We start from the raw sequence: 26,077 nt of genomic DNA on the forward strand, positions 1-26,077 counted from the left end.
TTCACTTTCTTCCTTACCTGGATGATTCATAATAGGACTTTTAGGACTGTGTTATCATAGTCAGTAGCTAATGCGACAGGGGTAAATCACATTAAGACTCCTGATTACTCACTCCAGGTATCTCTTTTACTGACAAATAATATACTTAGTGACATTACACATGTTAGAGAGCCACCGAGGGGGCCTATTAGTGCGGAGACAGTATGTTCAGAAAAGGATGGCCAAAGTGAGTAAACAAAGCGGCATTTGAAGAGCGGAGGTAAGTAGACCCCACGCTGGCACAGAGAGAAATCTGTGTTAACAGGAACATGTGTCATGTAAACAAACCATGGCTCTCCAAATAGGTTCGGGGTGACTCTCCAGTGACTTCGATGCACAAGGGGGAGGGCCTCTGCAGCTGGATTTTCTTTTCTTTTCTTTTCTTTTCTTTTCTTTTCTTTTCTTTTCTTTTCTTTTCTTTTCTTTTCTTTTCTTTTCTTTTCTTAAGAATGTGCACATTTTTATTTTATTTTTTAATGCATTTTATTGATTTTTTATTTATTTTATTTATTTATTTATTTTTACAGAGAGGAAGGGAGAGGGATACAGAGTTAGAAACATCGATAAGAGAGAAACATCGATCAGCTGCCTCCTGCACACCTCCTACTGGGGATGTGCCCACAACCAAGGTACATGCCCTTGACGGGAATCAAACCTGGGACCTTTCAGTCTGCAGGCTGATGCTCTATACACTGAGCCAAACCGGTTTCAGCTGGATTTTCAATTCTGAATGGTGCCCGGGGTAAGCACATAGAGGAAGGTCTCATGAGGCACTCCTAGGTGCTCTGGGTGCAGCTGGACAATCGTTAGTGTGGTCTGGCCTATAAACGCCTCACAAGGCTATGGGGAGTTGAAGATCCTGGCCTGGGTGGGGGAGAAAGGCGTTGTCTCTGACGGGCACTGTAGAAGGGGGAACCAGGCTTGGTTGGGCAGATCTCGCCTTAACGTGTGTTGTCATGCAACAGGTGCTCTCCAGGCTGCTGGCCACTGTTTTCCTTAGGAGACCCCTGCTGCAACTTCCTAGAAAGATTAGGGGGAAGGGGGACTTCAGCCTCAAAGATAAACTTCTAGCATTCATGTTTTTTCTGTTCTCGTCCAGGTAGTGCCCTTCCCGCAGAGCCCCTGAATTGCGGGCAGTTTAATGGCATAAACAAATTTTACAACCATAAAAGGGATATAGGGCACAACCAAATGTTAATAAATCAGCAAGCAAACAAGGGTATGCCAGGCATTGCTGTCCTGTGTTACAGCTATGAATTACGTAATCCTCATCACAACCGAGGCAAGCAGGTACTATATTATCCCCATTTTACAGATGTGTGGTTATAAAAAGCCACACATATATTACTCAGTTATTGTGTCTTGCAAGGCAGTCATCTGTGTTTCTTTTTTTTATAAGGTCTTCTTCCATAATTTTAGGCATAGATAATCCCAAACATGAGTGAGTTTTAGGGGAGGAGGGAGAGGAAAGTCTTTGTGATTATTGGAGTAACTTCTGCCCTTTAGGCTGCAGCATTCCCACCCCTACTCCTCCTTTAATTTCTGAGGAAATGACTTACACGTGGGATGTTGGCCAGGCTCCTCCTCAGCTGGCCATGCCCAGAAATACTGAGTTAGCACTTGACCCCACTATCGCTATCGCACTGGATTTTTCACTTGCTGCAGATCATGCTAAACATCTCAACCTGTTTATTGGTTGGTCCACCCAAGATCTTCACCAAAAATAAAGCCACAGTAGCAGGTCCTTGGATGGCTCTGTGGGCCTTATATTTGATAAAGATCTTTGGCTGATACAAGGTGAGTATAGGACTCTTTAAATTTTTTTTTTTCAAACTGTATACAATAGGGCAATGAGCCCCAACGCTATTTATAAGCTAACTAAGGGTGCTTTTGTACCCCAAAACAGTATCGTCCAAGCTACTCTGACGCTTATACAGCTAAAGCTTAGGAGTAATGATAGCTAAAGCTGAGACAGCGCTTGCCCTGTGCCAGGCCCTGGTCTAATTGCTCTAGGTATATTGCCAAGTTTAATCCTCACAAAAACGTATGGAAACAAAATGAGTTTGATTTGTTCCTTTCCTTCCGGCTTTTTCTTCTCATCCCAAGTCTCCTGTGGACGCAGTAAGTAGTGGGACTGCGTCACAAGCTCACACGTGGCTTTGGGAGTTGGGGCTCATAACGAAGGAAATGAACACAATATAGAAATGTGCTTAAAGGATGCCAGGAGACCGTAAGTATGAATAATGCCACCTCCAAGACATGGAGGAAAACCAGGAGTGTGGCATTGCAGAAGCCAAGGGGAAAGTGTGCTTTCAGATGCCAGCAGGAGGTTCAGTCCTATTAAATGGAAAACCATTCACGATATGGAGGTCAATAGTGACCTTAGCGAGATCATTTCAGTGCGATGACGGAGGAAGAAGCAGATGGATTGTATTGGGGAAAGACCAGGATGTGGGGAAGTGGAAATAATGAAGAAGAAGAGAAGTATACGCTGGAATTTCCCAGAATTAAAGAAATTCTCAAATTGACAAAGCAGGGTAAATGAAAACAAATCCAGATCTAGATATACTGCAGTGAAACTTCAGAGCATAAAAGGAGAAGACAAAAATCTTAAAAGCTCCCATAGGAAAAAATAGATTAGCTACAAAGAAATGAAAAACAATACAGATATTAGTGATCTCAGCATGAATAAGAGAGTCAGAAAACAATGGGATACACAACGTGTTCCCATATGCTCGCAACAGAATGGCAAAAATGAAAAAGATTGACAACGCAAAATGTTGATGAGGACTATGGAACCATCAGAAATGACAAAGAATAGACAGCAGTAGAAAATTAACTTATTCCTGGTTGGTGTGCTAAGTGGTTAGAGCATTGGCTTGTGCACCAGAGAGTCGCAGGTTTGATACACTGTCAAGGGCACATACATGGGTTGCAGGTTTGATCCCCAGTCCCAGGGGCATGTTCGGGAGGCAACCAATCCATGTGTCTCTCTCACATAGATGTTTCTCTACTCTCTCTCTCTCTCTCTCTCTCTCTCTCTCTCTCTTTCTCTCTCTCTCTCCCTCCCTCCCTCCCTCCACCTCCTCCCTTCCACTCTCTAAAAATCAATGGAAAAAATATCCTCTGGTGAGTATTAACAACAACAAAAAATGAACTTAGAAGAGTGGAGTACAAAATGCAGTGGTGAATAGAGAAACTGGTTTAAAAAAATGCCAGTAAATTTATATAAATACTGTACCATGACTGATTATACTGGATTGTATGGTAGGTAAATGTTCAGTTTAATAAGAAACTGCCAGGCTAGGTTTAGCTCAGTGGATAGAGCGTTGGCCTGGGGACTGAAGGGTCCAGGTTCCATTGGTCCAGGGACATGCCCCAGTTGCAGGCTTGATCCTTAGTAGGGGCTTGCAGGAGGCAGCCTATCAATGATTCTTTTTCCTCATTGATATTTCTAACTTTCTATCCCTCTCCCTTTTTCTATGTTAAAAATCAATAAAATATTTTTTTAAAAAGTAAAGAGGAGCCGAAACTGGTTTGGCTCAGTGGATAGAGCGTCGGACTGCAGACAGAAAGGTCCTGGGTTCGATTCCGGTCAAGGGCATGTACTTTGGTTGCAGGCACATTCTAAGTGGGGGGTGTGCAGGAGGCAGCTGATCGATGATTCTCTCTCATTGATGTTTCTAACTCTCTATCCCTCTCCCTTCCTCTATGTTAAAAATCAATAAAATATTTTTTAAAAAAGTAAAGAGGAAGAGAGTGTTATTTGTATTGATCATAAGCTTCAAAGGAAATATTTTACACAGAGATAGGAGAGTAGCGGTTTGTATATGGTAGTGCGGAACTGGATGGATTCTCACCTCGACTTCTGACTTCTAGGTACCTGGGTCTTGGCAGATGAATATCCTCCAAAGGAGCAGGATCTGTGAGACTCCAGGACCTTAGGGGAGAGCCAAGCCTCAGTTTAGAGGGAGGCCAGAGAGTCTTCAGAGAAGAGATCAAGCTGAGCTGTAGTTTGCCAATAAAGAAAGCAAGATTTAACCCTAGCTGGTTTTGCTCAGTGATTAGAGCATTGGCTGGCACACTGAAGGGTTCTAGGTTTAATTCCAGTGCAGGGCACGTACCTCAGTTGCAGGCTTGATCCCAGGCCTGGTCGTGGTGTGTGTGAAAGGCAACCAACCGATGTGTTTCTCTCATGTTGACGTTTCTCTTTCTGTCTCTCCCCTCCCTCCCACTCTCTCTAAAAATCAATGGGAAAAATATCTTCAGGTGAGGATTAAAGAATAAAAAATTATCTTGTGGACGAGAAGGGGCCACATGCGAACCTGACTAGCTCAGGGGAGGCCTGCATGGTGGCCTTGCAAACTCAGAGACCTAAAGTAACCACAAAGGTTGGAAAACAAACAAACAAACAAACAAACAAACCCACAACAGCGCACACACACACACACACACACACACACACACACACACACACAAAACACACAAACAAACACAACAAAACAAAAAGGTTTACAGAGCATAATCGAGCTGAAAGGAGAGGAGTCATAAAGAAGCTAAGCGTTCACTAAGTGTTTATTGAGCTTCTTGAGGGCAGGAGCTAACCATGACCCTCTTTTCACCATTAGAATCCATCCCAGTGCCTGGCATATGCCAGCCTCGGAGCAAATGTTTGTTATCATAAAACGAGACTGTTGTAAATGTCATTTAATTGTGCTCCACGAGCGGGGGTGTGGCAGAAGATCCTGTTCCCTTTTGATAAGAGAAAATGAGAAGGAAGGATAGTAGTTTTGGGCAGTGAGAAGGATGTAACCCAATTTTACAAACATTTAAAAACGGCTCCTGGCCAGTCACAGCTGGCGCTAATACCCCATCAGGCATCCTTTCCACCCAGTCCATTGGATTCACGGACTGCTTCTCACTGAGGAGGACTCTCTTTCTCCCCCCAGCGCTTCTGGGAGATATCTATAGCACAGAGCAGATCTTTCCAACGGAGGGTGCCTGCCCTACTATTTTCCTATACATCTATTAGAAACCTTATGTTCATAGAAATGACACATAATAAAGAATAAGTCAGCCATTGGGTCACAGAAGCTGATATTTCCCATGCTGTAAGCTCCCCTCCTTTTAGCTATTTCACTTACCTTGGCCGAGTGGGTACAGCCACCTTTGGGTTTAGTTTCTCCTAACGATGCTGATGGTTTGCTAGTGACGAGGCATCCCTGCCTGCCCATTCCGGCCCCCACCCAGCACTCCTAGGTGATTCTGCTCTGTGTGATGGCTTTGGGGTTTCTGAAACCTGTCATCTAAACCTAATTAAAGGTAAATAGGAATAAAAGGGGGGGAAAAATGTAATTCCACCAACCAGATCTGAAATATCATGGCTGACATGTACAAATATGGAACTATTTCACATTGAAATTGGGACTCAAAAGAACTGTTGGCCCAGAAAGGAACTCCCTACAGACTGATTCATTTGCCTCTCAGCATAGCCATTATGGCTTGCTGCAGTTTAGGTTCTTACAAGGGTACTTCTTGGATCAAATGATCTTACGCATCTAGAGGAAATAATGAACAACATAAACTGATGAACAAAAACAGACCCAGAGACAGAGAAGCAGCGATCAGACTCTCAAACCTCAGAGGGAAAGTAGGGGAGGGTGGGGGTAAGGGGCAGAGATCAACCAAAGGACTTGTGTGCATGCATATGGGCCTAGCCAGTGGCCATGGACAACAGGGGGGTGGGGACATATGTGGGGAGGGGTTTGGGATGGGAATGGGGGGATGAGGACAATTATGTGATACCATAATCAATTTTAAAAAATTTAAAAAAAGTGTAATTCCTGTCTTTGCATGATGCCACTCCCTCTCTCTGGCATGTTGCGTTGTCGTCCGCATTGGATAGTTTTGCTGCTGTTGCTGAGCATCCATCCTGCTTGGTCATCTCCCGGCTGCTTTCGCCAGCCAGTCTGCAGACCTCCATCCCCACGCTCGCTCTGTAGCACGAGGCCTCCATCGCCTCCCACTCCCTGTGTGAACTCCCTAATCACAGCATGGCTTAATCACATTCATGGGGACAAAGACTGGTAAAGTTCATCTTCTGTTTCAAGGAGCTCGCCAGCTATTGGGCGGTGCAGGCACAAACACGTGTCTTGATGAAAGGGTAAACAAAACGTGGAGGGAGGATAGGAGGAGAGCCACGGAGAAGGGAGGGAAGCTAGACACAGCAGAACACATTTATATACTTTAAAAAATATATATATATACTTTATTGATTTTGTACAGATAGGAAGGGAGAGAGATAGAGAGTTAGAAACATCGATGAGAGATGAGAGAGAGTCATCGATCAGCTGCCTCTTGCACACCACCCACTGGGGATATGCCCGCAACCAAGGTACATGCCCTTGACGGGAATCGAACCCGGGACCCTTCAGTCCCCAAGCCAACGCTCTATCCATTGAGCCAAACCGGTTTTGGCTCACATTTGTATACGTTTTTATTTGAGACACTGTATCATTCTTTTTAAAAATATATATATTTTATTGATCTTTTACAGAGAGGAAGAGTTAGAAACATCGATGAGAGAGAGTCATCGATCAGCTGCCTCCTGCACACCTCCTACTGGGGAGGTGCCCGCAACCAAGGTACATGCCCTGGACCAGAATCAAACCTGGGACCTTTCAGTCTACAGGTCGACGCTCTATCCATTGAGCCAAACCAGTTTTGGCTATATCTTTCTTGATAGAAGCTCTAGGCAGGTGGAGGGACTTTCTACAGGGAGGGACAGAGGCAGTTTCATTGGAACTCTTCTCTCCCCCCTACACTCCCCAGCTGCAGTGGCTCAGGAGGTCACAGTTCAATTGCAGGTCAGGGTACATGCCTGGGTTGTGGGATCTTCCCCAGTGTGTGTGTGTGTGTGTGTGTGTGTGTGTGTGTGTGTGTGTGTAGGGCGGGAGGGGGCGGTGTGCACGAGGCAGCCAATCAGTGATTCTCTCATCATTGATGTTTCTATCTCTCTCCTCCCTTCCCCTCTGAAATCAATAAAAATATATTAAAAGAAAATAAATGGTTCTGTCTGTCATGTAAAAAACACGGGGAGCTCACAACTGGGATGCCAAAGCACATTGGAGTATTGTGAATCCTTCAAACTATGTTATCCAACTTTGACAAATTTGTAAGATTAAAGTTTGATCTAACGGAGATTCCTGCATCACAGCGATAGAGCTCAGACAGGAGTCTAAGCGGACAGGTCCTGGAACTGGACATGGAGGAGGAACAGAAGGCGACAAGCAACATACTGTCAAACCCGCCCCAAGAAAAGAGGGTGTGCTTATCTAGCACAGCTCTGTTCCCACAACCACTGAGAGTTGGGGGGTCGGCTGAGGGGAAGGGGGAGCGGCTGGGTTGCTTTTGCAGACACTGTGAGATACTGTCACACGGAGTGGTGATGGTGGTTCAAGATGGTTGATTTTTAGTGTTGCTTTAGACCTTTTCATCTCTTCAAGTGTGGCGCCCAAAATTATAGTATTCTAAGTGGTACACACACACACACACACACACACACACACACACACACACACGGTGTGTGCTGGGAACCACGGAATTACTCCATTTAAAATGAAAATGGGAGGTATCTCCTTGTTCCTTTTCCTTGTCAGACAGTCTACCAAGGCTTTAACGTCTCTTACTTCAGACGCACATCATCTGTTTCCTTTTTATTTGAGCCGGGATGCTTTCCCCAGCCAGTCTGCTGGCCTCCGTCCTGAGAGCTTATTAAAATCTGGGAAATTTGATTAAGTCTCTATGACAGTATTCTCCTCCTCCCCCCCCTCTATTCTTTTATCTTCCTTTCACAAGCAGGATTATGAGGTTGCTTGATGGCTTTTTAATATTGTCACGAAAAAAACATCTCCCCTTGGGCATGTTTGTGCAGCAGATAACATAACCTTCGGAGACTTATTTAAATGCACTTATTCAAACGATGTGGGCAGACACCACAGAACCAGCTTGGCACCAAGCACAGTTCTCTTCAACCCAGTGTGGTACCTCGTTTGTAGTAGAACAAAGAGCCACTAGACGGAGCTAGGGATTAAGAAATCACAGCTCTCCACGCGGTGACTGCTGTGCTGGGGAGAATGTTATTATATGGGAGAAGCCTGGGCAAGCCTTCTCTCGGCTGAAGCCGTCAGCGTGCTTTGTGCCAACACCAGGTGAGAGAAAGGGTGGTGCTTGCAATGGCCTGACTTACTTAGTCACTCTAATGATGTGTGACCTCGGTACAGCACTGTACAATGCAGAGTACACTGCACGTTGTAGGAACACAATTAACATCTGATCTTCACAGCAACTGAGAGATGGATGGGCAAGAATGAGCTCTTCTTGTCTATAGTCATGAACTGAGGAGGGTATCTGCAATACTATCATAGGATGTGTCAGGGCGGTTATGTCATACAACTAAGGCTGCAGGCTCTGTTTTTTTGTGTTTTTTTTTTTCTTCTCCCTTTTTTCATTTTAATATTGAATGTTGATCAAGCCTGGAACAAACTAAAAAACTAGGGACTCATTTCCTTTTGTGGGGCATAGACTCAGTCTCTGGCCACACCCACTGGGGATTGATGGCAAAGGGACAGGTCAAGACCATGGACAGCTAGAAATCTCCTGGGGTCAGTGCACAATGGCTCCTACCCAGAAACCTTTGGTCTAGGTGATTCCCCAGGGCCAGGGTGAATACTGGCACTTCCTCCTGTGCCAGCGTGAACGGTCCTTCAAGCCAAGGTTCAGGTTGTTCACTGTTAACTGTTTGGGAACCTCTTCCCCATCCCCCTGCCCTACCTCTTACACCAAATATTTGCCATCAGACTAGACAAGCCCGGCGTTGTGATGTCTGCCAGACAGTATGTTCTTGTTTCTAACCTTACAACACTGATGGCAACAGCTTGTGCTTCAGCTAAAAAAAAAAAAAAAAAAAAAAAAGTTATGCACATATTCCTATGTTTTCTTGGCTTTTGGGTAAAATAGTCTTCTGATCAAAGTGGAAATCAGGTCAGGAAGTTAGCAAAATTTATCAAACGTCCAGAGCCTACTACTACATTGGCTTGTGGTTCTATTTAAAAACAACCCGATGCCGAAACTGGGATTGGCTCAATGGATAGAGCGTCAGTCTGGGGAGTGAAAGAGCCCAGGTTCGATTCCGGTCAAGGGCATGTACCTTGGTTGCAGGCACATCCCCAGTAGGGGGTATGCAGGAGGCAGCTGATCGATGTTTCTAACTTTATATTCATCTCTCTTCCTCTCTGTAAAATATATTTAAAATAAATAAATAAATAAATAAATAAATAAATAAATAAATAAATAAATAAAAACAACCCAAGATAGAGCTTCTGGAGCTCTCATCCGTCAGTCACTCTGCAAGTCCAACCGCCTGCAATAGGATTTCACTAGCTACTGGCATGACCCTGGCTTCAGGGTCAAGGTGGGGCCCCCTCCACCAGGAGGCAGAGAAACCCGAGGGGGGCGGGAAGAAGGTGTTTGGGGAGCCTCAGAGGTTTCCAAGGGCTCCTGCTGTCCTCCCCGCCGCCGCCCAGCGCACTGAACGCAATGCCCGGCTGCGCCCAGAGGGTGGCGCTGCCAACCCAGCGCTGCCCCGCCGCGGGTCGCCGGCTCCCGCCCGCCCGCCGCCGCGAGACCCCGCTCCGTCTCCCGCAGGCCCGCGGGGCGCGCTGCCCGGCAGGGGGCGCCGCAGACCCGGGCGCCGGGCTCCCCCGCCCACCCGGAGGCGGCTGCGGCGCGGCGAGCCCCGGGCGAGTGCGCTGCGAGGCGGGCGGGCCGCGGGGAGGCGGGCGCGGAGTGGCCGCGGGAGGGAGCCGCCGCCCCTGCCGCCCGGACCCCTGCGGGGCGCATGGGGTGCTTGGAGCCGGGAGCGCACGCGGGCCCGGGGCCCCGCTGCCCGCTGCCCTGAGGAGCCGCGCCGGGGAGCCCCGAGACCCTCGAGAGCCGCCGGGAGGATGACCATGGCCGGGGGCCGGAGGGGACTGGTGGCCCCGCAGAACACGTTCCTGGAGAACATCGTCCGGCGGTCCAATGGTGAGCGCGGCATGCGGGGTCCCGTTACCCGGCTTCTCATCGGAGCCTTTTCTTTGCAGCCGCCTCCCCGCTGCAGCAGAGCTCGGAGCTGCGCGGGGAGCCGCGGGCACCGGGGCCCGGACGGAGGCTGGGGAAGGTGGGCAGGCGGGGCGGCGTCTGCTGAGTTCCCATCCCAGGAGGACAGGTATCCCTTAGGGGCCTTTCTCCCGCCTTCTCAGTCCTCTCCAGGGAGCGTGGCCGCTGGGGAGCAAAGTACCGGGAAAAGTGAGGGGAAGCTGGACGCCCCAGGAGTACTGCCCACCCTCCTTCGCGGAGCCACCCTCCCGGGGAGGCAGCTGCGGGAACGGGCAGCTCCGGCCGCGTCCACCCTCCACTTCCCATCTCCACCGGCAGGAAAGTCCGAGGTGTAGGGGCGCGGGGACTGAGGACTGATGTGCACCAGGCTGCCCGATGCCACCTCTGCACCCAGCCGCCCGCCCCCTGCCAGGTTAAGCTAAGAAGGCCATGGAGGGCAGCAGAATGTCCTGGGCTCAGGCGGGCAGTGGCGGGCACAGGTGCTGAGCGGGCTCCGTGGTCCCAGGTACGAATCTGTCTCAGATCCTCTCTTCCACACACAGCAGTGTTTTATGCCCACGCAGCCAGCTCACCTACAAATCCCCAAACTCCCCAAGCCTGCAGATCGCCATTACCCAATACACCAAATGCTCCCCACCCCTCTCTCTCCCCGTGGCATTTAGAGTGACAGTAGCATGAAGGGTGCGGGGTGGGGTGGGGGGGTGGGTGGGGGGAGAAAGGGCTGGAGCTGGGGCTGTGAAGGAAGCATTTCAAATGCCTGCAGGACCCAGGGCAGCGGAGCACCCTGGCTAAGAGGCTTGCAGGGCACACAGGAGCAGGGGCACCTGGAAGGTGCAAATGAGAGGCGACCAGCCCTGGATAGAAGCCCCTTCCAGGCGGCTGGACCCTCTCCCTCTCAGACACGATGTTCCTTAGGAGGACCCGAAGCGCTAACTCAGGAAAATGGCTTTTAAAAAATGTGTCAATATCTGGGCTTCAGAGCCTTCAGGAGCTTGTGTTAAAGCGGCGGGCTTCTCTCTGGATTGAGTTAGGGATTTGGGGGAAGGGCATGGAAAGTGACTTATGGTGCTAAGGCATACTCTTTCATTCAAAAGGGATTTAAGTTTACCTTAAAATCAAAAAACGTAACTAGAGTAGCAAATCACCATGTGATTGATACTTCTTAGGGATAGTTATTTATTAGGTGCCGCTTACAAAGAAGACTATGGAAGAGTTTCTGGTCAGTCCCCTTTTCTTTTAAGGTCTTCCTGAGGCAAACTAACCAAGGTGGCTTTCAGAGCAAGGTCACAGGCATTCCCTGGGGGTGCAAGGGGATGACAATTACTACACGACCAGCCACGATGAACTCTCCGCCCTAAAGATGGTGGAGGTGTTCCTAGGTTGTAAGATAAAAATCACTATTTGAGAGTTTAACGTACTGTGATTCCTATTGATATTGGTTTGTTAGGGGGTAGGGATGGAGTCTTGGAGAACTGGGGATCCCCTTGCCCCAGAGACATCAACTTTCTCATAAACATCAATGCAATTTGTGTGTGTGTGTGTGTGTGTGTGTGTGTGTGTGTGTGTGTAGAGGCAGAGTTCTTTAAGTGAGAGGGGAAACCCTGTGTCTAATGTAGACCATAGTATGTTTTTGAATGGAGAGAGCAGCCAGGAATCTTGCTTGTAATAGTCACAAGGTTTTTCCTTGGGCTTGGTAGGAGGGACTTAAGAATCCTGGAGCGGGTACCACGATTTAAAACAACCCTGAAGCTGAGGAGGTAGAATATCTTCCAGTGTAGCTGATCTTAGAGCCACTTCCCCTCTGTAGGCATGTGCAGAACCTCAATAGAATAACTAGCTGGGAATATTATTAGTGCTGGCACTTTAATTTCAGCACCGCTTCCTAAAGCTTGACTTCAGTTAACTAACCAACCAACCAAACAGCATCAACAAGCAAAACCAAAACCATGTTGGGAGAGGTGGGTGAACTTTTAATATTATGCATTATTTCAGAGAAAAAGGGTCTGATCTTGAAACGTGGAGTTTAAATGTGTAGCGATCTCTGTCGTACTACAATATTTCCTGAACACAAATCGAAAGAAAAATGTGGACTCTTGGAAACATCACCATGTCTACATGCATTGTGTTATTTTATGGTGATGGAAAAGGTTTATTTATAAATATTGATTGCCTTCTAAAATTCACCGGCCTTGTTTTGGGTATCACAGTCTTTTGAATAGCATTTTACCTCTAAATAGCATTACTTTTTGATTACTTTTTAAAGGTATTTTTCTCCCAGTGGTTTTAATGCAGCATTTTTGTTTCTCTTTTAAAGACCAGAAGACCGAGTCCCAGGACTATTGAGTGACATTCAAGGTGGCGGGCAGATAGTGCCTGAGGTGGGGGTTAAGTGTAGAGGGTAGCCTTCACCTTTGCTGTAGCATCATTGTTGCTCAGACATGATGACTTAGGCTGTGGATCTGTTTTCATCATCCTTACAAACACCGCTCTCATTATATGCTAATGGGTAAACAGACAGGACTTTGTTTTGGGGCATTTGAATGTGTGGTGTCTGGAATATCATAGAACTACAAGCTAAGACAGACCTTAGATCAAGTCTGTCCTCCTTCCCCATCATTGTATAGACGACAAAATTCGAAGCGGTTTTTATCTGACCTCAAATAATTAAGGTCAGAACTGATGAGGCCCAAAGCCTCTTGACCCCTGTGTCACTCTCCTTATGGTACACCACGCGGTGACCTTCCTTGTGTTGCCATTGTTTTCTCTAGAGAAGCACAATTTCCCAGCGGAGACGAAATAAAATGTTATAACAACAAGAACAACATCCATTTTGGCTAACGGCCACACTACCACATCCAAGCAGAATAACAGGGCAAAGGAGAAGCTAATTCTGTTTCCAGGGAGGGCGGTAGCTTTACCTCTGCCAGTGGTTTGGCAGGGAAACAGCCACGTGCCCGTTATAAAACAGTAAGTCACTTTTTGTGAAATATTACCTTTGATCCTCAGAAGGCAGCAAAGGAGGTGCAGCGTTTCCATTTCAGAGTTTCAGGAACTGAGAATCCTCAGGTTACATAATTTACTTACGGTTAGTTGGGAAGAGGAAGCAGTAGACATGGCAGTAAAAGGCAGCTCAGGGACTACTCAGCAGTTGTGACTGGCTCATTCATTCTGCAAAGATTTATTGAGCGTACTGATGGAGTACTGGGGATATCGTGAGAAAAAGGAAACCCTCTACCCGGAGTAAGTTACATTCTAGTGAGTCTTGGTTCAAGGATCTTGCCCCTCGTTTCAAATCATTCCACCATGTTTCCTGGCTTGACATTGGATTAAAAACACACACACACACACACACACACACAAAACATCCACATTTTAAAGGTGTTTACTGGTCTTGATGGGACTAAAATCTAGTTTAACTTTCTATCTACCGGTATCTATCTATCTATCTATCTATCTGTCTGTCTACAATATCTATAATTGATTTTTTACAGAGAGAAAGAGAGAGGGATAGAGAGTTAGAAACATCGATGAGAGAGAATCATCCATCAGCTGCCTCTTGCACACCCTCTCTACTGGGGATATGCCCGCAACCAAGGTACTTGCCCTTGACTGGGATCGAACCTGGGACCTTTCAGTCACATGCCGATGCTCTATCCACTGAACCAAACTGGTTTTGTCTAGTTTAACTTTCTTGGCTACATTTGGAATGCCATTCGAAGATGTTTGATAACTATCTCTTAATCGAGTAGTTGTAAGTAATCAGCAGGAACGGGCCAGATTTCATCGTTTCAAATCTTTATGTTGGCTTCGTTGACACAAAACCAGGCTGCTTCTCGTCATATTCATATTGGGAAGAGTTGCGCCAGTATATTTTTTGATTGTTGCTTGAATCTTTAGGCGCTTACATTCTGAATGCTTGCTGCAGCAAATAGGAGATCTGGTTTAGGAAGTCTGGCAGACCTCAGTGCCAGGAAACCACAAAAATATTACCCTGAGTGGTCCCATTTGAGGAGAGCATATGTTTCGGTACTCGGAAACCTATATCCAACAGTTGTAGGTGCCAGTAAGAATCCATGCATACTAGCAGGAGCGAGGCGCCAGCACATTTGGGTCCAGATTTACGTACTTGTATAATTTACTGATTGCTAAATCAGCTGTGTTTTTGCACGGTGTTAAGCTGGTTCAGGTTGTTGATATAATTAGCTAGCAAACAGGACGAGAGCCGCCGGTGGTATTGTGTCTCCTCCCAGATGTTTTTGAGCCGCGGGAATGTTTATAAAACAAAACTCGTTAAAATCCACTCTTAACGCCGAAGGGGGAAGAGATGATAATCTGGATTATGACCCACTGGGTGGAGTTTGTCTTTTTCCTGGAATGTGTTCTAAGATAACCTCCAGCCCAGGCTCGCTGTCTTTCTTCGAAAGTGTCTGACAGTTTCATCTACTGGCTGATATGAGCTGGGGGACTGAGAGGACGAAGCCTTGTGATTTTGCATAAACTCCCAACTCCATGGTTTTTATGATATGGTCTGTTTTATGAACATATCAAAAAATAGAGGCATTTGAGGAATGTGTGGGGAAATTGAATCTCCGGCTTCACTTTTTTTTTTTTCTGACACAAGCTGTTCATTTATGATGGGGCTTCATTTGGCCTGGGTCCTTCAGCGTACCTTGAGGCTCCTCATTCTTCCCTCCCCTTTATTTCTGGTGAGATAGTTAATGGCTTGGAAGCAAACATTTAAAACATACTTTAGTTCTTTATTGAAACAAACCCTTTTGCAAAGTGAGTGTCTGCTTTGTAGATTTAAGATATTTGAACCATTTTTTTTTCCCTCTTTAAGTGGACACACCTGTAACTGCTGAGAAGGAATTACAGAACTTTAGCTCTGAAAGGACATTCGTTACAATTTCTTTTTCCGGTGTTTGAATCCTTTTCAGAACATTCCTCCCAGGGCGTATCTAGCCTGTGCTTGAATAGCTTCTGCGATGGGACACTCACTCTTTTCCAAGGAATATTCTGTTTTCCAAGAAGCCATAGTTGTGAACTACTTTTTCTCTTCTCTTCTTCTCTCTTTTCTTTTCTCATCTTTTCTGCTTTTTTCATCTCTTCTACTTCCTTCTCCCCTTCCTGCTCTTATTGTCGTTTCTGTGTGGTCTCACCAAAATCTGCCCTTGAATTGCTACCTCTCATTTGAGGTCCGCCCTGTGGAATGAAACCGACCTAGCCCACTCCCTCTTCCACCAGAAAATCTTTCTCTTTTTTAGAAAAATTTGGTAATAGTTGTCTTGATTCTTCTCTCCATTTTTAACCCTTTGAAATGGTTTAATACCACAATGGTTTCATACGCACATAAAATAGTTTGGTACAACTTAACACATTTGTGTAAAGTAAATACTGTACTGTCTCCACCGATGTCAAGAAGTGGAATCTTATATGCTCTCCAGAGGCTCCCTGGACGCTCCCTGACCCCAAGTCCCCTGCTCTCCAAAGGGGACCATCTCCCGATTGTCAGGCGATCACTTGCATTTCCTCATAATTTTGCCACCTTGTTTTGCAGTTCTGAGCACGGGAGTTCATTTAGTCTGTTTTTGAGCTTTCCATACACGGGACTTCAGTTGGAGATTCACCCATGTTGCCGTGTGTCCTGTCATTTCATTGTCACTACTGTGTGGTACTCGATGGCGTGACTATAACACACATGCCATTTGTCCATTCTGAATGCTCTTGGTGGACACGTGTTCGCTTGCAAACCGGCCCCCCATCCACGGCAGGCAAGGAGAGACTGCAGAGGGAGGCAGACCACTCGGGAATGAGAGGTGGCAGGCTCAGCGAACACGGGGGCTTGTGGATCTCTGCCCCGCCTGCCAGAATTTCCAACGTTTACAAAGAGGCCTTACCTTGGTTCATTCACGTGTCAGTCCAGATGGTCTCAACTACACTTTACTTTCTCAAGGCTGTGCCCTTGACATAGGTCCCACCGTGGGAAGCACGTACATTTCAAAGTCAGGGCAGGGGCTGAGGAGCCTCTGATTGCCTGGGGCCAGCTCAGGAGTCAACGGGCAGATCACACCCTCTCAGTGACCTCTTCCAACAACGTGTGGGTTGTTCCCAGGGTTGGGCTATGAATGCTGCTACAAACATTCTTGCACACAGTCTTCTGGGATGTGTGGGCATTTATTGGATATTTGCCTAGTGGCATATGTTTAATGGCAGTGGAGGCTGCCAAGCCATTTTTCCAAAGGGTTTGTATCAATTTACACCCCCACCAGCAGTGGGTGAGGGTTCTTGTCACCCCACATCCTTGCCAACACTTGGTGTTTTCTCCTCTTTTTTTGTTTTGTTTTTGTTTTCAATAATGATATTGCCCAAGCAAGCTCGTAATAAAACAGGGTTACTTAGGGTTATGTTAGGAGTGAGCACATGATCAAAATAAAAATGAAAATAAAACTTGCTCTTCTCTTTTGGGACGCATTGGTGTCTCCTGTGTGTTGCAATGTTCGCACATGTGAACTCACACATGACGATAAATGACGTGAAAGACTTGCACGCTTAGAATTGTGTACAAAGGGCATATGCAGTGTGTGTGTGTGTGTGTGTGTGTGTGTGTGTGTGTGTGTAAGAGACTCATTTTATTAAATCTAGAAGCAGTAAGCCCTGGGGACAAAGATTATGTAAGAATCAGAGCTGGAAGTGGGAAGGATCTAGGAAGTGAATGATTTATGTTTTTTTTAGTGGAAGAAATAAAACAAAAATCACTGAAGGAAAGGCACAGATTTATTTCATGGAGGAATAAAAAAAAAATCAAAGACAAATGAAAATACAATGCCAAGGCTAGCTTTTGGTTCAGCTTCACAGGCACGGTGGACCTCTCACGTGTCCGATCCTTTGTGAGGGACCAGGAATACCAAAGTGAGTGAGACATTGTGATTTCTCATGGAGACATCCACGATGAAGACCAACCTGTGCTGTAAACCCCTCCACAGATGGAAGAGAAGTCATGGTGACTCAACACATGCTCCACCATTTCTCCTTATACGCTCCTCACCCAAAATTATTCTTAGATGTTCTAGCCATTTCTTACTTTTTGTGTGTGTGTGAGGTTGGCTGTGGGGTGACTAGATCCCTTAAGTCAGATTGAAGGAGGCCGTTGCAAAATGAGTGAAGCTTTGTTCTGAGACTTGAAACAAGTCCCATTCCTCTGGGCGATGTCTCCCCCCCCCCCCCCCCCACACACACACACACTCCCTACCCTATTGTGAGTTTCCAGCATATCCTGGATGCTGGGATTTGTTGGATGCTCTGCTTGTTCTCTATGCACGTGTTGTCTCGGGGAACAGAGTGCAATCTGGACACCTCCAACATCTCCCTCCTTTTCACGGTCTCTGCCGCAGCAGGCATGCACTCCTGGTAGTGGCCAAATTACTTAAAGCTCTTCTGATTGGGTGTTAATTGAGCTATGTCAATAATCAGAATCAATTTGCTTATGCATACTAAGATCATTCATTGTGTAAATTAAAAGGACAACTTTTGATTAGTCCTATGTTGCATAAAACTGATGTTCTGAAGTTAATTGAGGCAATCCTGTAATTATTAATGTACTATTAACCGAGAGTGCCTCAAAACCATCGTTTGTCATAGCTTCAGGGACATAAGATGCTTCTGGAAAGAAGAGGAATAGCCTCTCATTACCTCCCTTTTCCCTTGAAACACTAGCATAGGCATCCTCTACTGGCATTCCCGGAGTGCTGGAGTCAGCATTGGCAAGGTGATACCATATTGGCAAGTTTTACCGATATTTATTTCCTGCTTAACTTTTATTTCCATGAAGAGTGAATTTGGAAAACCTATTTTAGATTAAACCTTCACAGTCTTGGGAGAAAATGAGTTAATTTGAATGACAAAACTATATTTATTTCATCTAAATGCATTTTTAAGTTTTTATTATTTTATTTTCATTTACTTCTGTTTTCTCTCAACATTTTAGGGATTAACTGGATTAGAGTTCTATGCTGCTATTACATTTGTGCTTTGAGCCTCTATGTGGACTACGTATCATGTTTCCTTCTTAGAGCCATTCTTTCTTTTCTTTTAAATTTTTTTATTTATTTTAAAAATATGTTTTATTGATTTTTTACAGAGAGGAAGAGAGAGGGATAGAGAGTTAGAAACATCGATGAGAGAGAAAAACCGATCAGCTGCCTCCTGCACCCCGCCCCCCCCCACCTCCACTGGGGATGTGCCTGCAACCAAGGTACATGCTCTTGACTGGAATCCAACCTGAGACCCTTACAGTCTGCAGGCTGACGATCTATCCATTGAGCCAAACCGATTTCAGCATTCTTTCTTTTCTTAAAATTAAATTTATTGGGGTAATATTGGTTAATGACATTATATAAGTTTCAAGCATACAGTTGTATGATATGTCATTTGTATATTCATTTTGTGCAGTCTCCTATCACCATATATTTGACCCCCTTTACCCTTTTCATCCTTCCCCTTCTCTCTTCTCTTTGCTAACTACCATGGTGTAGTCTGTGTCTGTGAGTTTGTTTTATTTGTTGATTTTTTGTTGTTTTTTGTTTTATATCCCACATGTGAATAAAACAATATGGTTCTTATCCTTTTCTATCCGAGTTATTTCACTTAGCATGGTATTCTATAACAGAGGAGTCAAGATTCATAGTATTCATATATATGTATATATATATATGAATACTATGAATCTTGACTCCTCTGTTATCTCACATTTGTTTATCCAGTCATCCATTGAAGGACACTTAGGTTATTTCCATGTCTTGGCTATTGTGAATAGTGCTGCAATGAACATCGGGGTATAGATATTTTTATGAAGTGTTTTCAAATGTTTCTGGTAGATACCCAGAATATGGGAGCTCTGTTCTTAATTCTTTGAGGAATAGCCATACTGTTTTCCACAGAGGCAGCACCAATTTTCATTCCCACCTTCAGTGTTACAAGTGTTCCCTTTTCCCACACCCTCTCTAACACTTGCTATTGCTTGTCTTATTGATAATAATCATCCTAACAGGTGTACAGTGGTATCCTATTGTGGTTTTGATACACATTTCCATTATAGCTAATGATGTTGAGCATCCCTTTTCTTTTCCAACCCGGGAGGCTGACCTGTATGGATTATGTCAATAGTCTTCCCTGCTTTCTGGATCCTGGCTTTGACTTGTGAGGTCTACCACCTTGAGATGTCATAATAGCCTAGTTTTCCCCCCTTGCATGAAGTTTACATGTCCACCTTTCTCTCTTTGGGTTTGGATAGGTTAGGGTGGCTTAAAGTTTCCAACTGTTATTAACCCTGGGGTACTGCACTATCCCTGAGATTTCCCTCAGTGGTGTGCTGGGGCCAGCTGAACTGGCTGGGACTGCCCGTCAAGATTTGATCATGCACATCTATTTTGTATTCTGGTTTGGGGACCTCACCTTGGTAACTTGAAATCTGCCATGGTGGAAGTATTTGCACCTCAGAAATAGGCAAATACTATAAATCAGGGCTCCCCCCGCCCAGCCAGTGACAGCACACCACTGCCAGTACCTCACCCAGGCTTTTGTCAATAACACTTCGTCAAGTGTCCATCTATGTATGCCATTGTCTTCTTGCCAGGCCTCTGCCTATAGAACCAGATACTTGGCTGGGGAGTAGATGTGGAGTCATGTGCTAGGTAGACTGGGACAGCTAAAGCTAGATGGGAAGTTGGACATAACTTTCAAATGGACACATGTGTCCCCTGCATTCCTGCCATGTCTGAGGCAAAGTAGATGCTCATATGTGTTGTATTACACTGAGCTGCTCTGAGATTCTCTTCCTCCCACCCTATCCTTACTGAGCCATATTCTATGAACTTTTAAAATAACAGAGGAGGTAAGTATAAAACTAACTCAAAGAAATCCTTTTTTTTTTAGTACCATTTAATATTTTTACTTGCTTACTTTGAATGATATTTTTGGTGTTATTCAATAATGGTTTAAGAGTTTTGTTCAAAGTACCTATAATGTATACAGATATACATTAAGAAAGTATTATGACTGTAAAAGGAGGATAATTGGTAATTAATTTATTGCACTACTTTTTTATCAAGTGAGCACACAAATAAATATTTCCCAACAGTAATTTAACATATCACCGACTCCTCTCCTTTATGAAGTGAAATATTGACTATAAAAAAGTCGCTGCATTTCTAACACAATTTCATGTATAGTCTCATTCTCTTCCATACTGCTTGTGAAACCTGTTTTAACTGTTTTAAGATCCTTAAATTTGATGCATAATGAAGATGGAGGTCATGTTTTGGAAACTGTGCGCTTAGGGATAAATACAGTGTTTGAGTGTGCTTTTCAAATTGAAATCTCTCTATTGTAATTTACTGACTTAATAAAAAATGTATTTCAGTAGGATATTAAAATCAGAGACAAAGCAAATAACTATTGAATCTCTACGGAGTTCAGTTTGTATTGTGCAAAGATTGGGCCCTTGACAATTTACAAGACTGATTTTCATGGAATTTTACTGTTGAAAAAACACAATGGAGCCCCAAAGTGACTTGCTGATAATTAAGATTTTAGGTATTTTCATTTAGGTGTGTTATATTGACTATGCTTCTGGTTTTTCTTCCCATCCTCCTTTCTCCCCCAAACTGCCAAATCTTGGTCTGTCCTTTTGTTTATTAAAAAATTAATTTCTGGTATACACTTTATTTAGGTTCAAGCAAATCAAACTATTGTTTCCTGGTCTTTGTTTATTGCTTAGAGACAAACCTCTTGTTCCCTTCCTTTATCTCCATCATTATTTTTCTAATGTTTTCTATTCTTCTCTGAAATAAAGGAAAATACATTGAGTGGCCAGATTATTATGATCTCTGAATGCATAATAATCTGGCCACTCAGGGTGTGTGTGTGTGTGTGTTAGAGGCCTGGTGCATGAATTTGTGATTCATGCATGGGTGGGGTCCTGCCAGCCTGGCCAGGGGAAGGGGACATGGGCAGTTGGCTGGCCTGCCTGCTGGTCAAACTCCTGGTTGAGGGGACAATTTGTATATTAGCCTTTTATTATATAGGATATACACTGAGTGGCCGGATTATTATGTGTTCAGAGATCATAATAATCTGACCACTCAGTGTATATTTTTATTCCAACTTGCTTTTTGTAAAAGCATTGATACCCTTAGGAATCTATAACATTGCAAAGGATTCTCTTGCAAGTAAATTCTCTTGAAGTTATTGAAGCACATTGTGGAGTTCTTACTGTAGCCCCCTGAATAACCCAGGTTGGCAGGCAATAACGAATTTGTGTCAGCCGCCTGCTGAATGTAGCTTTTATCTGTGTAATTGCCCAAACTGAGTCACTTTTCTAAGTCATTGCTTTGGTTAGTTTCTCCTTTGTTATTCGCGGTAATTACGATGAAAAGCAATTTTCTAATAATTTCTTTTTAGAATATCTCTGCGTTATGTTTTATGGGCAAATGGTAGGTTCGGGATGATCTTGACACATCTGACTACCGCAACGCAGCCTGGCTCACACCCTATCAGCTGAAGAAGCCTTCTGTGGCAGGGGAGGGGAGTCTTTCCAATTCTTAGAGAAATGTTTGTTTTATCCTACAAGCAGGAAAACTGTGTGTGGGCTGAGGGAGGTTGGATTTAGGAAACCTTACATTTGATGGCGCACACTCTTGCAGCTGAAGATCCTCAGGGAGTAAAAAGGATCAGAGGGAGGCCGGAGACTCTAGCTCATTTGCATCAAAAACTGGAGGCACAGGGAACTTTCAGAAGAGAGCCAATAAGTCAGGGCTAGGGCAGCCAGGTGGAACCCACACATCTTACTGAACAACGTGGGAGGGACTTGTTCAGTGCAGACAATATGCATTGGGTGGCAGGCTTGGTGCTTCACAGTAGGCCCCTGGCACATTGACTCAGACCCACCTAGATTCACTTCCTTATTTTATTTAATGGATCTTCTCTCCTTTAAAAAGTCCCACCTCACTGAACAGCAAGGGGAGGAGACCAGGTATGGTGGACTCTGAACTTCGCGGTTAGTGGTATCTCAAGCTCTTCCATTTTTAAATAACCTTTTTGGGTCTCTCTTGGATTCAGATGCCAATTCTTCCCATCCCAAGGCTTCTCTCCACGATGGTGTGAGAGTGGAGGCAGGCACTCAGCCTAGCCTCTGGGGCCTCAGATCCCCTGATGCAAGGCCTTATTGTTCCCTCTAGTTCCTTGGGTCTCAAGCAATAGCCCTGGTGTGCTGGTCAGAGTGACCAACTGATCTATGGGCTCAAGGCTGCAGCTGGTGAACCTATGTTCCATTCTTTGAATCGAAAAGAACTTGGTGTCCTGTCCCAATCCTTCTCATATTCATTCTCCCTCCTCCTCCTCTTCCTCCTCCTCTTCCTCCTCCTCTTCCTCTTCCCCCTCCTCTTCCTCCTCCTCCTCCTCTTCCTCCTCCTCCTCCTCTTCCTCCTCCTCCTCCTCTTCCTCCTCCTCCTCCTCCTCCTCCTCCTCCTCCTCCTCCTCCTCCTCCTCCTTCTTCTTCTTCTCTCTCTCTCTCTCTCTCTCTCTCTCTCTCTCTCTCTCTCTCTCTCTCTCTCTCTCTCTCTCTCTCTCTTTCTTCCCCCCCCTCCACCTCTCCTCCCCCCCCCCCTTCTCTGTAACTTGATAATCAGGCTCTCACTGGTGCTGCAGCTCACCTCTGTTATTTGCCTGAACCCCCAAGTTGATCTTTGCCTTGGGAGGTTTGATAAGACATGGCTTTTGGTCACCTTACTCCACTGTGATAACCATCTGTTCATGCAACTTCAGCAGCAGCAGGGCAGTTGGTAGCTTCTGGATTCTTTGCAGACCCCATGGGAGCCGAGGGAGGCTCAGTGGTGCTGACGAAGCCAAGTTTGCTGTGTAGCACCTTTAATTTCTCTGTGGCTGTTCTCTCCCTCCCCTGAGTCTCAAATGAGGATCCAGGCACAAATTCTCCCCTCTTCTCCTCCGCTCCCGCCCCTCCTCCTCTTTTGTCACTGTGTGGAAGCAGGACTAAATTTTAAGAAGAGTTTGTAAACGAGGGAAGAGACAAAACATTGCAAAGACTGACAGGAGAGGCCAAGCCTTTACAGGAGGAAACCATTTCTCCTACCCATGCCAGTCTTTCCTGAGGGCATCCTTGTGTTTCACAAGGTAAATCATGATATATGATGACGATGCTGGTAATGTTTGACTCATCAATAAAAGATCTTGTTATACTTCTTCGTGTTTCTGTAGGAAGGCACATAAATATTAGGTGCTTCAAAGATTTTCATAGATATGGTCTGATTTTAGTATTTGAAATGGGATCAGAAGGATAATCTGTAATATGTGATCAAAAGCAGATAGATCCAGGTTCAATCCCCACTCTCATCTGCTCTATTCTTCAGAAGCTCAGTTTCTTCATAAATAAGTGAACTCCATGACACTACATTCAATCAAGTCATACCACCTCATAAAGGTTGTTGTAGAGGTTAAAAAAAATCTGAATATATAATAAAGTACTTAGTACAGAGCCTGATGCAAAGTAAATATCAATAAATGCTACCAATTCTTAGTAATATGTAGAAGATGGCTTATGCGGAATCCCTTAGTTCCGATGCTACATGTGACGTTGTGACAGTCGTATGGGTATCTCTGATCTTGTAACATCTTGTGTTCTGGAATGTAATTTTCAAGTCAGTTATTTGTAGTTCATCAGTTGGAGGTAATCCAGAACATGCCCCCTTTTCCAGCCAAGCAGAGGGGGGGTCTCATGTATGGGCTAAGGCAGGTGAGCCAGGATGGGTTTCTTTCCTGTTGAGGAGACAGATGGCCTTCTGACTGGGACTAGGATTCTTTCTTCCGTTGGCTCCAGTCCCCGGATAACGAGGGATGCCTAGACCTTCTGTCACATCATGGGATCTTGCTCCCTGCAAGCTCTCATTTCTTGCTTGGGTTATCAGTAGATAAACTGCTCTGGAATTTTAAATCCTATGCCGAGAAATGCTCTGAGTGCATGGTCAAGAGCTGATAATTCTATTCTTACAGCACTCCCTATTTTTCTCTTTCCTTTCTTAAGTCAAAGAAAATGCTAGTGGACTTACTTGTTTCCTCCCCAAAAAACCTGTAGGTGAATATACACGCCAGGGACAGGGAATGCTTGAGGAATAATGAAAACTTTTAAAGGATGACCAGAGTATTTTACGAGAAATTGCAATACTATCTGGAACTTGAAACATATTCTGGTTTCAATTTTTTTAGTAAATGAAAAATTTAATCAATAACTTAATCTTTTCTGATTAAATTCATTAAAAATTAAGAATATACTTATTTTTATCAAAGTAATATTCGCTCATGGTTAAAAAATCAAACTGAAAGGCTTTTAAAGAAAACAAACACCCTATACCTTGTCCCTTTGCCCATTCTGCTAACCAAGGACCACATGTTCTAATTTTAGCTGTTTCTTCTTATAGTTTCTTCTATGTCTCTAAATAACATGCATCACAACTATTTCTAGATTTATTAATTTTAGGTATCTCGTGGCTTCTGTTAATTTAGCTGAGGTTTTAGCTCACTTTATTTACTTTCTGCCGCCTAAGATTATATTGCTCCCTTGTTGGTTATTTTTGCAATTTTAAGTAAAATATGAATACCTTATTATAGCAACTCTAGATACTCTAGATATAGCAACTCATGATTGTTCTCTCTTATTTCTCTAAGTTTATCATTTGTATTTTTACAGTGTCAAAATTGATGAGGTTATAGTCAGATACTTAATAATTAAATATTCCATGCTTGACTATGTTGGTTTTAAAAGTTGGAAATTAAGATGTTTATAATTATGACAATAATGTGACATAGTGTATTTTGATTTCCTTTCTTGCACAGCTTTTTTTTTTTTGATGCTTCTAATTTCTTTTCCTGCCCTCCAAAGTATATACCTTTATTGAATTTTTATCTTGTTTATTCCTATATAATTCACTTCTGAAACGTCTGTTCTCTGAATCATTTTGCATGGAATGCTTTTTCTATTAATTTCCCCTGTTTTCTACACTAGGTGCCATTTCCCCTACTTCCCATGCTGTCTTCTTTCTTGCTTTTCTCCCACATTTTTGCTGATATACATTCTCAAGTAACTCCCTAAGAAAGGATATATGGAAAATAAATTACCTGGGTCTTTGCATACTTGAAAACATCATTATTCTATCCTCACATTTGATTGTTTAAAATTTTTAAAAAGTCTTCTGGTCTTCTCCCGTGTTCTTTCTGTTGTTTTTATTAGGTTGCATGTTGATCCTCTTGGATTGACCTTCCAAGTCTTATTTTTTTCTTATGTTTCTTATCTTTTTCCCCTTTTTTATCTTTTAATATTAATTTAAAAATTTTACTCACCTAAAAAATCCTCACTGAGGATATGTTTTTATTGCTTTTTTAGAGAGAAAGGAAGGGAAGGAGGTGTGTGTGTGTGTGTGTGTGTGTGTGTGTAGAGAGAGAGAGAGATATCAGTGTGAGAGAGAAACAATGATTGGTTGCCTCCTGTATGCACCCTGACTGGGAATTAAAACTGCAACCTAGGCCAATACCGGTTTGGCTCAGTGGATAGAGCATCGGTCTGCAGACTGAAGGATCCCAGTTTGATTCTGGTCAAGGGCATGTACATCGGTTGTAGGCACATCCCTGGTTGGGGGTGTGTAGGAGGCAGCTGGTTGATGTTTCTTTCTCATTGATGTTTCTAGCTCTCTATCCTTCTCCATTCCTCTCTGTAAAAAAAAAAAAAATCAATAAAATACATTTAAAAAACTCCACAAAACTGCAACCTAGGCGTGTGCCCTGACCAGGAATCAAACCTTCAAGGATGGGCAAATGT

At 44.3% G+C, this 26,077-nt stretch overlaps 1 protein-coding gene across 3 annotated transcripts in view; it reads left to right on the plus strand.

Annotated features, from left to right (window-relative positions):
* Positions 1-9,881: 9,881 nt before the first annotated feature.
* KCNH1 (potassium voltage-gated channel subfamily H member 1) overlaps positions 9,882-26,077 on the plus strand; it is a 283,459-nt gene continuing 267,263 nt past the window's right edge. For all 3 annotated transcript variants that reach the window (XR_014793300.1, XM_084865530.1, XM_084865531.1), the window contains exon 1: positions 9,882-10,122. Coding sequence is in view for 2 of the 3 variants with exons in the window: in XM_084865530.1 (XP_084721656.1) it covers positions 10,044-10,122 (79 nt within the window). In the remaining variant the exon portion in view is untranslated. The remainder of the gene's footprint in view (positions 10,123-26,077) is intronic.

The sequence above is a fragment of the Pipistrellus hanaki genome (genome assembly GCF_964339955.1).
Source record: "Pipistrellus hanaki genome assembly, chromosome: 18".
NCBI lineage: Eukaryota > Metazoa > Chordata > Mammalia > Chiroptera > Vespertilionidae > Pipistrellus > Pipistrellus hanaki.